Genomic DNA, 16,465 nt, shown 5'->3' on the forward strand with positions numbered 1-16,465 from the left:
TATTTATCCCAAAGACACAAATGTAGTGAAAAGAAGGGCCATATGCACCCCAATGTTCATAGCAACAATGTCCATGGTAGCCAAACTGCAGAAAGAGCCGAGATGCCCTTCAACAGATGAATGGATAAAGAAGATGTGGTCCATATATACAATGGAATATTACTCAGCCATCAGAAAGGATGAATACCCAACTTTTACATCAACATGGAGGGGACTGGAGGAGATTATGCTAAGTGAAAGAAGTCAAGCAGAAAAAGTCAATTATCGTATGATTTCACTTATTTGTGGAACATAAGGAATAGCATGGAGGACATTAGGAGAAGGAAGGGAAAAATGAAGGGGGGGAATCGGAGGGAGAGATGAACCATGAGAGACTATGGACTCTGAGAAACAAACTGAGGGTTTTAGAGGGGAGGGGTCTGGGGGGATGGGTTAGCCCAGTGATGGGTATTAAGGAGGGCACGTACTGCATGGAGTACTGGGTGTGATATGAAAACAACGAATCATGGAACACTCCATCAAAAACTAATGATGTATTGTATGGTGACTAACATAACATAAAAAAAAAAATTAGACATCACCTTCTCCAGGAAGCCTGCTTGAGCCTGCACTTATTCTCAGAAGAGCAGTTACCGTGATGTATGGGGGTTGCCTAACTGTGTGTTTGTCTGTTCCTCTAGGCTATGATCCCCTTGAGGATCAGGCACTGTGTTTTATCCATAACTGAATCTCGAGCATCTGGAATATTTGGTAGGTTCTTACTAAGTACGTGTGGAGTGAATGCATGCATGCATGAGTGGCGATAAGACTATAGAGCACTAATAAGGGCATTGTTTCCAAACTCTTGCTATCAAAAGTCCTGTTTTTTTTTTTCCTATTCTCTCCCAAGTGGACTCCGATTGGGAAAGATTCTGTTTAGCAAACTGTATTTATTAAATAAAACCTAGTTTCTTTTTCTACCATTCAATCAAATGCCTAGTATTTGATCAGCAGGAAGTAAAAGGCATTAGCACAGAACTGAATATAATTCCAGTCAAGAGCCAGAGCCTTGAAAGGCAGCCTTATGATGCTTGTCAACATGAGATTTCATCCAGGTTTTTGGAATCCAGAGAATGCACCACCCCCTTACTACCTCCCAGTGCTGGCCGCTGAGGCACCAGAGGTCACAGATGACAAAGACCAAAGCCTGGATTCAGGTCAGCTTGAGTGTTTGCCACAAGACTGCCTGAAGTGGAGGTTGAAGTCATCATTGTGAGTGCCTCTGGGAGATGGACATGGCAGCCTTGAGATTTAGCTGTAGGTGGTTGTGATCGGGACCCCACAGTGTGGGCCAGCTTGTTGCTGATCTGGGAAAGACCCAGAGAAAATGCCAAGTCCGGCAGGCTCAGTGCCTTCCTCTCTTGTGCTGAGATGCTTTATCTTTTCCCAAGACCCTCCTTGCTTCCAGGCTCAGGCTGGAGCCTGCACTTAGAAGCAGGTAAGGCTGAGGCTTCCTCAGCCAACTCCTGCTTCACCCCTGCATTGCCTCCCTGGCAGCATCTCCCTGTGCCTGCCCTGGAGGTCTCTGCAGCTCTACATCAAACTTGCCACCTGCACAGTTTGAGTTGTGCAAAAGGCGGAGGTTTCTGCCTCACTCAGTTCCAAACCCACTTCCCAGGTCCCACAAATGTAAGAAGAAATGGCCAGGAACAAACACTAAGCCTGAATAAGAGCACCCAGCGGCACACATTAGAGCTATTTTTTTCTCTGTTTATTAAAACTCCAATCACCCCCAGAATAGAAAGCTCCTACCTTTTTAAAAAAGAAAGGTATTTTTTTTTCCCTAAGCTCACTTCTTAGGAAAGCTTTGAGGTGATCTAATCCAGGATGATTTGCATTCAGTGCTTCAGGGGTAACGTTTGTTGTGTTTGAAAGAGATACAAGTTTTTTCCCCTCCAATCTAGGGATAGGGGAGCAGGGATTTCCTTGGAATGTGGTACATACTGTTTTCCTGGTAAGGAGGCTCTAAGTGGCATTTGGGTAAGTACTGAGTTGGGGGACCCTTGGGAAATTATCCCTGTGGGGCTTCCTGGAACCCACTGCTAACATTTCTTCCCTCTTATAGGAATGTTAGTGTTAGCAAACTGGACCATCCTCCATAAACGAGGTTATGGAGTGTTAGTCAGGACTGTTAACAACTTTCCTCATCTATACTAAAAGAAAATGAAGAATCACATTCGGATTACATGCCCAACAGTACTTTGGTTAGGGATACCACTTACTTCTCTTTTATGTTCTGGGTATTTATGTCACCATAATCTGTCTTCCAAACAAAGCCAAATAATGGCCAATGAGATCTTCTTGCAGGAGAGGTCTATGTGGTATCGCTATGGGAAGAGGTTTCAGTAATTTTCATAATCTCCTAGCTTCTGCTCCAAGAAATGAAATAACAAGGGGGCAGAACTCTGTTTGCTGAAATAATAGTCCAGAAGTTTCCAGCCAGCCTGTGCTGGATTCCAGCAACCGTGTGTAACTTGGTTCCCAAACTTCAATCATGAGCACTCAGACACGAGTCTGGGGCCCAGACTATCTGGACAATCATTGTTTTCCAGCTTTCAGCTGAACTGAAAGTTTGCAAATATTGGCTGGATGGTACATTTGATGAGGAATCAAAGTTGTATGAAATTCTTTCATTGGCCTTTTCACTCTGTGTCCTGAAATTTATGATTAAGAGAATAAAACAGTGATGTGGGAGGTACCCTACTTCTGGTAGATCACACAAGAAAAATTTTCTAGAATTTGCTACTTAAATGAAGCCCGCAGCCTCGCTCTTGAACTTTCAACTAATATTGATAAGCCAGATCATTAAGACAGTTTCTTCATTTGGGGGTTTAGGTCTCAGACATGCTAAGCTCTCTTCCCAGTGTGCTTTGTCTGACATTTAATGCTTTGCTCCTTGCCTCAGTTCATCTTATCGGAGGCTCATGGTCTTGGAAACTCACTGGTTTTGGTTCTCTTTGGATGAGGTGTGGGCAAATGGTCAGCTGTGGCCAAACTTCCAGGCCAACCACAGAACTCTCAGGATAAGGGGGCTCAGAGCCCACAGAGGGAATCACCAACATCCCAGATTTTGTCCCCAAGCTCTGGCTCAAGACCGCAGAACCAGGTTAACCCAGGACAAGTGGTGCCTGACATGGATTCTGTCCTGCCTGGGATTGTTTGGCTCTGTTCAGCCAATCCTCTATTAAGCTAATTCAGGATTTCTTACTCTGATAATATTCTTTGAGTTTCTCAGAAAGATGCTCATCCTGGGATGGGAATGTGATTGTGCTTGAGTCACTAAACACTTGGGCCATTTTTAATCAAAAAGAGTCGCTAAACTGTAGAACTGGCTGAAACAGAACTTGGCACAACCATTCAGATGTAGCCACTTTGATTTGAGGCAAGCTGCCAATCGAAGTTTTAGCTTTTAAAATATCACATCCGTTGTGACGTGTGGATTACATATGTAAACCCCAGCACTGACCTCATCTCAGGGTCAAGCTGGAATGAGTAAAAGGGATGGGGCAAGCCCAGGGAGGGAGGCAGGATTCCTGCTCAGGACATGACTCATGAGTTGGAGAGACTCTGACACATGAATGGTTTGTGTATAGGGCCACAGGGCAGGTGTGGATCAAAGGACTTGTAGTGCTCTAGTACCTGGACCAAAATGTCAACTAGGTTGCAGCGGGAGAGGTAACCACTACGCACTGACCAAATAACCTTTGGGGTTAACAAAATGGATACTTTCAGCTCAGGAAATGAATCAAAAAACATATGAGGACCTAAGTTATTTGGTTTCGTGTGTGTGTGTGTGTGAACATATGTATATTTTCAGAAATGTCAGTGCCACAGGGGAAAATGAAAGCATGTGTGGGGCGGGGCATGTTTGTGGGTGGAGCGTGTATGTGTCTGTTCTTAGAAATTTGAAGAGAATTGAAATATAAGCATTACCAAAACGTTTATCTTTTGTAAGGTTCTGAAGTAACTCTTTTTATGTAGGAATAAGAAATAAGTGGAGCACTGGGTGTTATACGCAAACAATGAATCATGGAACACTACATCAAAAACTAATGACGTAATGTATGGTGATTAACATAACATAATAATAAAAAAAAGGTTCAGAAAAACCTATAATTATATGCCTATGTGTAAAACAAGAAGGATAAAGCAAATCAGCAAAATGTGAGCAACTGGAGAATCTGGGTGAAGGGCATAAAAGAGTTCTTTGTCTTATCCTTGAAGCTTTTTGTAAGCTTGAAATTATTTAAAATAAAAGTTACCAATAAAAATAGAAAAAAAAAGAAAGAAGTATTATAAATGTGAGTTGCTGATAAATGACTCCTGTTCGGTGTTTTAAAAAGTCTCTCTGTCTGAGGTTTTTTTCCAGGCTCCTTTCTGCAATTTGTTAATTAAATCTGGTTATTGATGTTTTCCTTAATTTGGTTCCAGTGGAGCTACAAAAACTGACCTTCAAGAGCCCAACCTCTCTTACTTCTCATCAGGTATGGTAGGACAGAACCCGGAAAAGAAGCTACTCAGGTCATGTTTTGTCTTTGGGACACTGTGTCTTCTACTTCCTCTTACATGTTGGGGCCTTGGGATGTGAGTAAACCTTTCACAAAGTTCCATCAATGCCCAAGAAAGTATAAGGCCAGGCAATACCTTTTTGACCCAAGTGAAGTAAAAATAAGTACCTGCATGAATAACCAAAATGAGGCTGTTGAGGCCACCGGAAATGTCAAGTGTTTGCTCTGGGCTGGAATGAAATCACGCGAAGAGTGGTAGCCCTCGCCTCCCTGTGCAGAGCCACATGCTACTGCACCACTTTAAAAAGTGGGCGTGCACACTCATTCAGGCCAAATGCAATTTTGTGTGGAAATAAAAACCTCCATACATATGCCTTGCACTGGGTCAAAATAATAAAAAGTATCCTTGGTGGCGAAAAGAGGAAAAAATCTGATGTAGCTCAATGAAGAAATTTTACACTGAAGAATCTTATCCCAGTCATTGGTCAAATTAGCGCCAAGGTTAATAAAACTGAGATCCCAGTTCAAAGATATAAAGGAGTCAGGGGAAAAAAATCCAGATTTTTGTTCTTTCTTTCGCTACCTATCTTCAAATATTTAAAATATCATACATCACGGTTGAAAGCACTGCATGTTAAGAGAGGGCGCAGAGCCTTCCTCCTGAGGGAAAGTGTTTTTGTATATAATGTATTTTTTCACTTTGGGGGGCTTCTTTTTGTATAACTTCAATAAAGATTGTAAGCAAAAATAAAATAAAATAAAATAAAATATCATACATTTTCTCTTATTTAAGATACCATGTGTTCATTGGTTCTAGTTCCTCAGGCCACAGTTTTGTGACTCCCCGAACAATGAGTCAATCCCTAGTGAAAGTCAAGTCCGGCCGGTTGGTTTAGAAAAGTTTTAGCCAGGTATTGACCATCGGGGAAGCATAGGCCGTGTGTTGTACACTTGCTAACTAATGCACGTTTGCAGGCCTGCGATCCCGCATGGGCCACAAGCTCACCTCTACCTTTCTCTCTCCCACCTTTGGCTAGCTCTGGAACTTCACAGAAAAGAAGGATGATTAGTCAAAGTTAATGGATCAAATTGCCTACTTAATCCACTCAACATTCCCCGAAGGCTTCAAATCCACTTGCTTGTCTGAAGAGAGTGAAAAACCAGACCCCTCTAATGACTCTCCCTGGCTCAACCCAGAGGCTATCTTCTGAGTCAGGGCTAAGGAGAGCCTGGGGAGATTTGTTGTCAGAAAAAACCACGTTACAGGAAGAGTGCAGACGCACTGCAGGGAAATGGACAAAGCCCTCCATTTTCTCTGCCCAAAAAACCTGCAGATGTCCCATCCAGGGAACATCAAGACTTAATCTGATGTTAAATAGTTAAAAATAAATTGCGGATGGAGAAAAATCCGCCTGTGATTTCCTGCATACAAGATTGAATGTGGACAATTAGATATTCGGCAGCTTATCACAGAAGCAGCAAGGTCTGAGAACACACCTTCTTTTCCTTTAAAACTAATACCCAGTATTTCAGGCATCTTCAGGAGTGGGAATTTCAGGTCAGAGTTCTTGGGGGGTTGGGGGAGAAGCAGGTGTTTCTTCTTGAGCAGCAGATGGTGGCCTTGTCATCCCTCTCCTCCTGGGATCTTGCGCTCTCACCCTTGGCCTACCTCCTACTTGTCTGTGGATCTCAGCTTTACAGTCACTTCTTTGGGAAGATCTTCCCCAATTACCGTGGTTCAATTTTCTGTCCTTTACTAACGCTTTCCTGCTATAAGGATAGCAAGTTCACACTGAGCTGCTGACCTGGTGGTGATCCCAGGGACAATGAGGTCTTTGACAACTTGGACCTCCTTTCTCATCTCTCTCCCCAGCCCCCAGCACAGTGCCTGGCACCTGGCCTTTACTCAATGAGCAGCCAAGTAATGAATGACTGAATGAGCGAACAAATGAACACCTTGATGGGGAGTGACTTGCTATCATCAGGTGGATGACAGAGCTAAAATGAGCTTGAATTTAGAGAGTTCTTCTTGTGGGCATTGGTTGACACAAAAAAGCCACCCACCACTTTGCCCCCTGCCCTTTAGGGGCAGAAACCCAAGTGAAGACACCAAACCCAGGGATCAATACTACTCAACAGAACACAATGATCATGTTGAAAGCAGGATGCTGAAAGAAGGCAAAGTGTGATGATGTCTGTGATGTCTGGGTGTTTAGCTCATATAATCAAAACTCAACTATCTGGAGTGCTGAGAGAGAGGGTAGATTGCATTGTCTAGTTAGGTAAGATTTTACCTCAAATATCTTTTTAGTGTTTTGCTTTAACTTATTGCTGAGCTTGATATTGATGTTTTAAGACAGTTCACTGGATGATAATTATGCTAAACTGCCATCCTATACTAGGACAACTGTAAACAATAGGTGGCCCCATTGCTTCCTGGTGAATTATGTGTTTCCTGGGCTTTGGAGGGTGGGATTCTGAAGTGTGGGTAACTCCCTGGTACAGCCACGGACTCCCAGCATGCGTCTGTGGCTGAGAAATGGAATGGGCCAATGTCAGTGCTGAAAGGAAGTGACTGCCCAAGGCCTTAAGGTCGTAAGTGGAGCAATCAGGGCTCCAACTTGGTTCTCTGGAGTTTCCATTCAGGCCCTTCACACTCTCATTTGGACAAATTTTAGGTCCTGCAGAGATCTGTCCCAGGATCATGAGACTCACAACCTACAGGACTAACCAGTTTAGTATGAGGAAACTGTGACCCTCAGCATCAGGACAACATGAGGGTTTTGATCAGCAGGACAATCAAATGAGAATTCTTTCTTTTCTCCCTATGGACAAAGAGAGCAAGATCTAAGAAAAGTCTGGGATTGATGAAGACATATAACCCACTAAGGTTTTTTGTCCTGCTTCCAGCCGAACCAGCTTCACTCTCTCCACATCTCCTTGTCTCCTGGGCTCAACATTCTCCAATGAAAGTGGTACTACATCAAATGGTATGTTGTCATTTTATCACGAGGTAGACATGGCAGGCTGCCCAGCTTAGCCTTTGCCGTGAAAACAGCAATCACATCAGGACACTCACGGGATGAGATGCTACCTAGTACATCAGGACAAGCTGCAGGAATATCTGGTCATTTCCTGGAGCTTTCACAGAAAATTCCTAAATATCAGTGGCTACCCATCTTTAGTGGGTGAACACACACACACACACACACACACACACACACACTTTTGAGACTGACTGACTGACCTGGAAACAAAGTAGAAGGTAGACACCCAGCATCTACCTTCAGGTCACAAAAGGGAGGCAGTGTGGCCTGAAATCAAACATAACTGGGTTCTAATTGCAGCCCTGCTATTTACTGGTTACATGTCCTTTAGGCTATTAATTAATCTCTATGAATCACAATTTCCTCATTTGTAAAACAGGCACATCACACTTACCCTGTAAGGTTGGTACAGAAATTAAATGGAAAAGATAGGAACAATATTCCCAACATGGCACCTGACCCCAGACTCTAGATCTCTCTTAGCATTAGCGATGCTGTGGTTATTTAGCTATACCCTCAGCAATGAAGTGCATTCACGTTCTGTTTTGTTGTGTGGAATACACAAGTTCTACCTATGTTTTCAATCTTCACAGGGCTGGCATTATTTTCATGGTAACAATGATGACTAAAGTCAGTCTACAGTGTAGAAATGACTAATACATAGAATGAAGTGGCAAATGTGTATTTTTCTCAAGGTGATTCTTCTAAGAAGCCTGGAGGAGTGATAGCAAAATGTCTGGATTGGGATGCCATGTTGAACGTGAAAGGGATGGATGGGACAAGGCTGAGGATTTCAAAGTATTTGAGGACAGAACCCAGGCACTGAGAGGGTCTTGCTTCTGAAAGAGCAGCTGCACCTCCCCTGGCCTATTGTTTGTCATAAAAATCAAGTTAAAATTATTAATGACCTCACACAATACTTTTTACTGCAACATGAAAGCTTCACCCTTTGGTATCCTCTTGTAAATGGTAAGTCTAAGATGCAGTCTGTCTGAGGATAAGTCCATTGTTGCCCCCAGAATCTATTCTCCACAAGGCAGCCGAAGTGATCTCTTAAAAATCTAAATCTGAGGGGCGCCTGGGTGGCTCAGTTGGTTGAGCGACTGCCTTCAGCTCAGGTCATGATCCTGGAGTCCCTGGATCGAGTCCCGCATCGGGCTCCCTGCTCGGCAGGGAGCCTGCTTCTCCCTCTGACCCTCCCCCCTCTCAGGTGCTCTCTCTCTCTCTCTCTCTCTCATTCTGTCTCAAATAAATAAATAAAATCTTTAAAAAAAAAAAATCTAAATCTGATCATGTCACTGCCCTGCTTAAAAACTTTCTATCATTTCCCTTAGAATAAAATCTAAAACCAGCAGGCTTGTAACACTGAGCTCCTATCTCCTTTAACTTCATCTCATACCCCTTTCTTCTCTGCTTATGATGTTCTAGCTTCCTTTTTGTTCTTTTTCTTTTCTTTCTAAAGATTTTTATTTATTTATTGAGAGAGATAATGATAGAGAGAGAGCATGAGAAGGGAGAGTCAGAGGGAGAAGCAGACTCCCTGCTGAGCAGGGAGCCTGATGTGGGACTCGATCCCGGGACTCTAGGATCATGACCTGAGCCGAAGGCAGTCGCTTAAACAACTGAGCCACCCAGGCGCCCTGTTCTTTTTCTAACACACCAAAATTTTCCTACCTCAGGGTCTTTGCACTGCTGTTTTCTCTGTCTGCAAAGCTCTTCTCCTGGTTATTTGCATCTACAGTCCTCTCAGCACTCAAACACAATCTTCAGAGGCCTGTATAATTCTTCTGCAGTAATTCTATCCACCTCCTATTCATATATCTCTACTTCCTTTGTAGCACTTATATGTTTTAGTTCATTGTCTGCATTCCCCATTCCCTTAAAAGGCAAACTTCCAGAAGACAGGGTCCAAGTCTCTCTGCTCACTACTGGATCCCCAGGATCTAGAATACAGAGCGCCTATTAAATAACTAAATGAATAAGAGTTCAAGGTCACAAACAGATTTTTAGATACAGCATGCAACCAGCAGGGAAATGTGATCTTTAACACAAAGATCATTTTCTTAAGTTTTCACTTCACATCTCAAGTTTTGTCTTTATTCTGAGAGATCCAATGACCATGTTGATGACTCACCTAATAATCTCACCTTGAAGTTTCTGGACATCCTCCCCTAAATGTCAACATTTTAATTTTTGGTCCACTTCAATGACCTACTTCTGCTATTACAATCTCAACCTTCAATAGTCCATCAGGGATTTAAGCTTCTTGCCTTCCAGTTTTCTTACTTTCATTCCACCCATAGGCTCAGAGCATAGGAAGCCTCACTGGTAACTGAGTCTTGGGTTCAGGAAGGCAAGACACCAAATCAATGAGCAGAATACCTGCCCATGTCAAGAGTTAGGGATGCAAAGCAGAAATGCTCAGTGTGTCCAAACACAACCTGGATACCAGAACCCAGAGAGCTGAACCAGCAAGTTTAACCCAAATGGATACAGATATATGGGCAGGGAAGGTGCAGGAAATCAAAATCAAGAGATTATCTTCAGGCATAGACAGGGACTGGAAGATTCAGATAAGGGGCCGGAGAGAATGCTTAGTGACTTCTCTTGCTCTTCCAAACCACCGATAGACTCCTGAAATGGGTGTTGGGATGGGGAGAGGGATTGCATTGGGGTTCTTCTTCGAAACCTAGAACTCTCTCTTATCAACTGACAATCTGGCTTCTGACTTCATCACCTCATCAAATCTGCTTCCTACCAGTGATATTTTTCAATCTAATTCCAATTGGTAGTTTTTAGTCTTCATCTTACTGGGCCTCCTGGTTATAGTTGACATGGTTGATTTCCCCTTCATTCTCTGAATGCTCTGTTCTCCAGGCTTCCATGACACCACATTCCCTAATTCTCTCCTGATCACTCTGACTGCTTCCTGTCTATTTCCATCATGGGATCCTTACTCTCGCATCTGGTACCTTCCAGTATCTGCCCTGTGTCTTCTTATTGTTTTATGTTACATATTCCCTACTGTGATCTGTGCCATTCTCATGCCTTCAACAAGCATGCAAATCCTGATGACTGCCAGATTCCTCTCTTGCACTGTTCTTTCATACCAGAGCTTCAGAAGTGTGTGTCCAATATGGAGATCTTTCCCTGATCCATCCCAGGCACCTCAAGCTCCTCATGTCCCAAACTGACTTCCTAATGTTTCCCTCCCAGTCTCCTTTCATTCCAGTAGTGCTTATTTTAGAGGGCAGTTCTACCGTTGACCCAGTCACTCAAACAAGAAATCTGGACATCAAACTTGACTGGTTCCTCTCCCTTGCCATCTGTTGCTATCATTTCATTCATTCATTCACTCACTCATTCATTCATTCATTCAACAAACTGTAATCAAGCCCTTCTATTTACCAGGTAGTGTTCTAATTGCAGGCTAAACAGTGGGTAAGTGAAATACATAATTCCTGTCTTCACGATGCATATAAACCACTGTCTGACTTTACCTCTAGAGTGTCTCTTTCCTCTGTCTCCCCTTATCTTTTATTCCTAGCAGTACTTGGCATATAATAGATTTATCTTTATCAAATGAATGAATGAATACATGAGAATGTAACTATCTGAACATCTGCTGTCTACATAACACAGATTAGGGCTCAGCATACTGATATCATTAACACGATTTCTAAGCACACATTATGAATTAATAGACTCTAAAACATCTGGCCAATTTAGTTGGAAACCACCCCACCCCCCAGTGAAGCATTAGTATGTTTTATTTGTGTTATGCAAACACTCAGATGGTCTGGACTGTCTGTGGAACTGACTGGGTGTCTGGCAGAGCGTGGGCTTAGCCAGATCACTCCTGATTTCTTCCAGGTGCACGTCCTATCTCTGAATCACACACATGACTCACTGACTTCTAGAGCTAAGCCTAAGTACAAACTCTGAGAGCTTGTGGGCATTTCCATCGATTCAGTCATTTCCACTTGGTTATTTATGAATATCAATACACATTCACTGGCTTGTAGGTCTGATGGCATTAAAATGAATTGAGATTATGCATGCTGAACATGGCGCAGATGGGTGGTATCCAGGTAAAACTCAGGCATCACAAGAAATGGTTAAACACCGAGATTAATGGTCTTTGATAATGATATGTCATCCCAACTATTTCATGACACCAGAAAATATCTTTAGGAAATCAGCAAAGAAAATATTTCCACTCGCCCTATACAATTTTGCCAGATGGCTCAATCATGAAATAAAACCAAGCATCTCCACCTCTCTCTTCTTGGTTCTACACTATTAGTGGCAAGGTTGGGTACAACTGAGGTGAGAACAATTAGGGATTTTCCCAATTTCTACAATGATCTTAAATAGGAAATTTTTCAAATGGAAAGACCAAAAAGGAAAAACAGAAACACTAAAACAAAGAGAGAATTTTATGCAGTTACTGAGGCACCCAGGGTGAGGCACGCATCTCCTCTCAATAACCGGCATTCAGGCTCAAGCTAACAACAGGCAGAGGGAGCCGGGAGGACACTGTCAGTTGGCCATGCATCCACTGCAGCAAATGTACAAGACTGTTATTTTATGTAACATCAAACTGTACCATGCATACCAATCCAAGGATGAAAAAAAGTAGACACTGAAATCAGTGATGACTTGTGTGGACATATAATCTGGGGGCAAATTAAACACTCACAAAAGACAAGTGAAGACCTAACGGTAAAACTCTTACAAGGCATGTGGGCTTAGCTGGACCTACATCCTTCCCCAGTGGAATCTGATTCATGGATTGTTCCATAGCTTCTTCACAAAGAACTGGAAAGAAACAGGTTAACCTGGTTTGGGGCACCCCACATCCATCTTTCAAGTGCAGAATAAAGAGGGAAGGCTTTCACCATTTTAACCTGCTCCATTTTTAAATGACTTTAAGCAGATAGATTTTCTTATCTGCAAGTTAATGAGAAAAGTTCAGGTCCACGGATGAGGACAATTACCCATTTATGTCCTCATAAAGCTACAACACTCTTCACACTGCTTTCAGCTTTCGCTTGGCTCAGGAGCCTGTCGGAAACTGATTCTAAGTCTTATATACTGACTTCTGTTTGTTTCTTTAAAAAGGTATGTTGGAGTTACACCATGAATTTACATGAATTCGACTATCTGTACTTGGCCTAAAGGATTAAAAGTAAACTCCTAGGAGAGCAGGTGATTTTGCCCGTGCTCTGGACAAGCACGCTGGGGACAAGAGCATCTCTGAATCCCTCTGGTTCTCTCCCTGATCAGCCTCACTTCTCCAGTATATCTCGGAGTTGGAGCATCTCATTGGATTCAGAGTGATTCTGGGATTTGGAAAAAATAATTTTTTAAAATAATTTGATTATTGGTGATTTATATCTATGTACTGACTCTGTAGCCCTATCCCTCATTTAAGATGCAAATTCACACTAAATAGGAATAGAACTATGTGGGTGGCTTTGAAATTGCAGGCTCCTCCTAAAGCGCTCATACTCACCCTTGGCCTCACTCGGTGCTGCTTTTATATTCCCAGATCAACAGTGCCCTCCTGATTTTAAATTTCAGAGGGCAACTCAGAACTCCTGGCCTGCCAGCTCCCTAAGAAATGACATTCTCATGGACTTCTATCTTCTACTTTTGTTGCTAGTTTAGTCATGTCAGGTTCTCCAACATGAGTAATTTTGCGGGCGGGGGGAGGGAGGGGATTATAATCCACCTTCACATGATGTTTATTTTCAGCTAGATCAAAAAAAAGAGAGAGGGTGTTGGGAACCCTCTGATATTTCTGGTATTTCCTGAAATTGCATACATAGGTTAAATCTGTCCTGAGGAGAGATGTTTAATCATTTGCAATTATGGTGCTCTGCAGAGAAAAGGTTAAAGATGAATCGGTTTTCTCTGAGGAGTCTGGGCTGGGGGTGCACTCGAGCATGCATTCTTGGCTAACCAGAAGAAGGAAGCCAGGACTTACGTTCTGTTTCCCCACTATGTTATCAAAGGGCAGTTCGGGGCTCCAGGATCCTTCTGTGAATGTCGCCCCACTGTTTCTCCCGTCTGAGGAGCTCACGGATTCCTTGACAATGTCTTCGGGCAACGACAGCAGACTCTCCTCAGGCTGCTTAATCAAATAGGTCTCTATATTATGCTTCCTCAAGAATTCGTTTCTCTCTTTACCATGACCCTCTTCTACGTTATAGTCACCGTTGAGGCAGTCCAGCGTGGCTTTGGAAATGTGAATCCTCCTGTGGGCACAAAGCATAGGTCATTATACACTCCCGAGGTGGCCTGCAAAAACCATTGCTGTTTGCCGTCCTGTGCAAAGCCAACATCAGGGCTACACACGGGTACCGTGAAGACATATTTTCAAGGACAATACGTGCTCCCCTGAAAAAGCAGAAAAAATAAAAGAAAACAGAAGTACAGATATAAATCAGTGAGCAGCGTATTGCTGACTTCACCCCAAGGGACATTGCAGCCTCATAAATTCCAGCCTTGCTGAGCCATATCTAAACACCTCTTTTGACTTTTCCTATGACTGTCAGCCTGATCCCAGCAACCTTCAAGAATCAGTGATTTTTTTGGTATTGTTGACTGTATTGGAAAAACAAGTTCCATAAATGTTTCTGAACCCAAAAGTAATTATTGTCCAAATCACCATGCAACCACAGCAGTTCCCTTAGTGTCTTGGGACTTTTCTCCTCATTTTAATTTTCATATATTTGTGCCTGGATTCTTCAACTTGTCTATAATCTTCTTAAAAATAAAGGCAGGTCTTAGGAGTTCACAGGGCTGCATGGAGGGTCCTTTAGGAAAACTACTCTAAGATGCAATTTCTTCTAGAAGGTGTATGTGGCAAGGAGCAGGGAACAGAGAAGTGAACACAGGTAGGCAGGTGGCTGGCTAGGCTCACTCACAAGGTAAGTGCTCATTCCTGCATCACCACTGCATCACAGCTCATGATCCAAATTGTTGTTTTTATATTTGTTTTAGCAAAACAACAGATGACATCAAGAGCCTTAAGGATCAGACCTGAATTGTGGAAACTTCACATGGTAAATCCTTTGGGGAAGAGTTTTTCTGTTCTCTTAACTGTCTAATTCAATCAGATTACTTATTGTGTTGTATTGTGGTCTGGGTAGATTAGTATGGTGATGATGAGCATGGACTGTTTGGCCAGATTGCCTGGATTGAAATCCTAGCGTTACCACTTGCTAGCTGAGAGATCTTGGGTAAACTACTTAAACTTTCAGTAAGTCTGTTTTCTTACGTTAAATATGGGAAAATAAAAGTACCCATCTCTTAAGGTCATTGTATTCTAAAGCTGATTTGTGTAAAGACAGTGTGCACGGTACCCTGAACATACTATAAAAGCACATGCTTAAATTATTAGCAATATTCTCAAAAATGCCACTGTGATATTACTGTTGTCTATTCCATGCCTCCACAAGGCTTACAGGATACAACCTAAGCTCTGAAGAAGGCTTCTGAGCCCTGCTTTTCTGGGCTCTACCACTTTAAAACTCATTCTCTGGGGGTGCCTGGGTGGCTCAGTCGTTAAGCGTCTGCCTTCGGCTCAGGTCATGATCCCAGAGTCCTAGGATCGAGCCCCGCATCGGGCTCCTGCTTGGCGGGAAGCCTGCTTCTCCCTCTCCCACTCCCCCTGCTTGTGTTCCCTCTCTCGCTATGTCTCTCTCTGTCAAATAAATAAATAAAATCTTAAAAAAAAAAAGAAAATATAAAACTTAAAAAAAAAATAAAACTCATTCTCTGACACTGCTCCCCTCCTGTACCCTATGCTTTCTCCAGCTAATCAAGTAATTGGCATTTCTTTAAAGCCAAGGTACCATTTCATGCCTATTAAACTCAGAACAAGCCATGCTCTTTGCCTGGAATGCTCACCCCATGTTTTCTACAGGACAATTTCTTACTCCCCAGTTCAGCTCAAAAGTCATCTTCCTTGGGCTGACTTTACCACTCTTCTGAATGAATGAATGGATGAATAAGGGAGATGCTTAGTATTTTGCTTGGCTTTTGCAATTGTAGAAAAAATATATCCAAAGAAGGAAACAATAAAATTTTTTAAAAAGGAGCATTTCCAAATGAATTGTACTTTTAGTACTATCTCTACTTCCCCATTACCCTTTTTACCCATCCTGCTAAGCTCCTGCTTACGGAGAATAACTCACTGCAAAGGACACAGAAAGAAACAGGAACTAAAAAAAAAGGAATTCCTGATCATTTAAGATACATTCTCCATGTTTTCCAAATAAGTATCATCATACATAGTCATCGATTTCAAAAGCAAGACAAGATATTAAAAATAAAAGCATGTGATTGAGCTTTCTTGAGAAATGTGAGAAATGTGTGTAAGTGCAAATTATTCTCATGATGAATTTTGTTAATACCTGGGAACTCAATCATGTTAACCTAGAGAAATAGAAAAGTCATTGACCTTCTATGAAATGGATGCGCCAGTCTTCTTTCTTAGATCAAGTCCAGAGCTAGGGGCTAGAAAACTGTCTTTTTCTCCCAGGCAAAACAAAACTCTTGGAAGGGTTTTGTTAAGTCCGATGGTTGATTTTAAATAAGTTAAGTATCAACCTCATCTGATATTTTATATGGATTCTGCATTTTATTATTCTGCTGTCAGTGCTCAGGGAGACTAATATTTGCATATACTAAATCAATACTATGTTTTCCACGGTAGAAGACATCCTCACTTTTATTTATTGCTGATTGTTCTGCTGAAGTTCTAATCAATATACACTTAAATGTTTTGATAGAAACTGGGCTTCAGATATTCATTTTCATCCTTGCTAGTGCCTTGAGCTTCGGAGTGAGGCATTTGCA

The 16,465-nt window shown here is 42.3% G+C and overlaps 1 protein-coding gene across 1 annotated transcript in view; it reads right to left on the reverse strand.

The window, feature by feature from the left end:
- The window catches only part of ADCY8 (adenylate cyclase 8), a 208,661-nt gene that overhangs the window by 72,604 nt on the left and 119,592 nt on the right, over positions 1–16,465 (reverse strand). Inside the window, exon 7 of the mRNA XM_081817142.1 lies at positions 13,587–13,857. Coding sequence (XP_081673268.1) covers positions 13,587–13,857 — 271 coding nt within the window. The remainder of the gene's footprint in view (positions 1–13,586; positions 13,858–16,465) is intronic.

Source organism: Leptonychotes weddellii, chromosome 4 (assembly GCF_054177405.1).
Source record: "Leptonychotes weddellii isolate Sample4059 chromosome 4, ASM5417740v2, whole genome shotgun sequence".
NCBI lineage: Eukaryota > Metazoa > Chordata > Mammalia > Carnivora > Phocidae > Leptonychotes > Leptonychotes weddellii.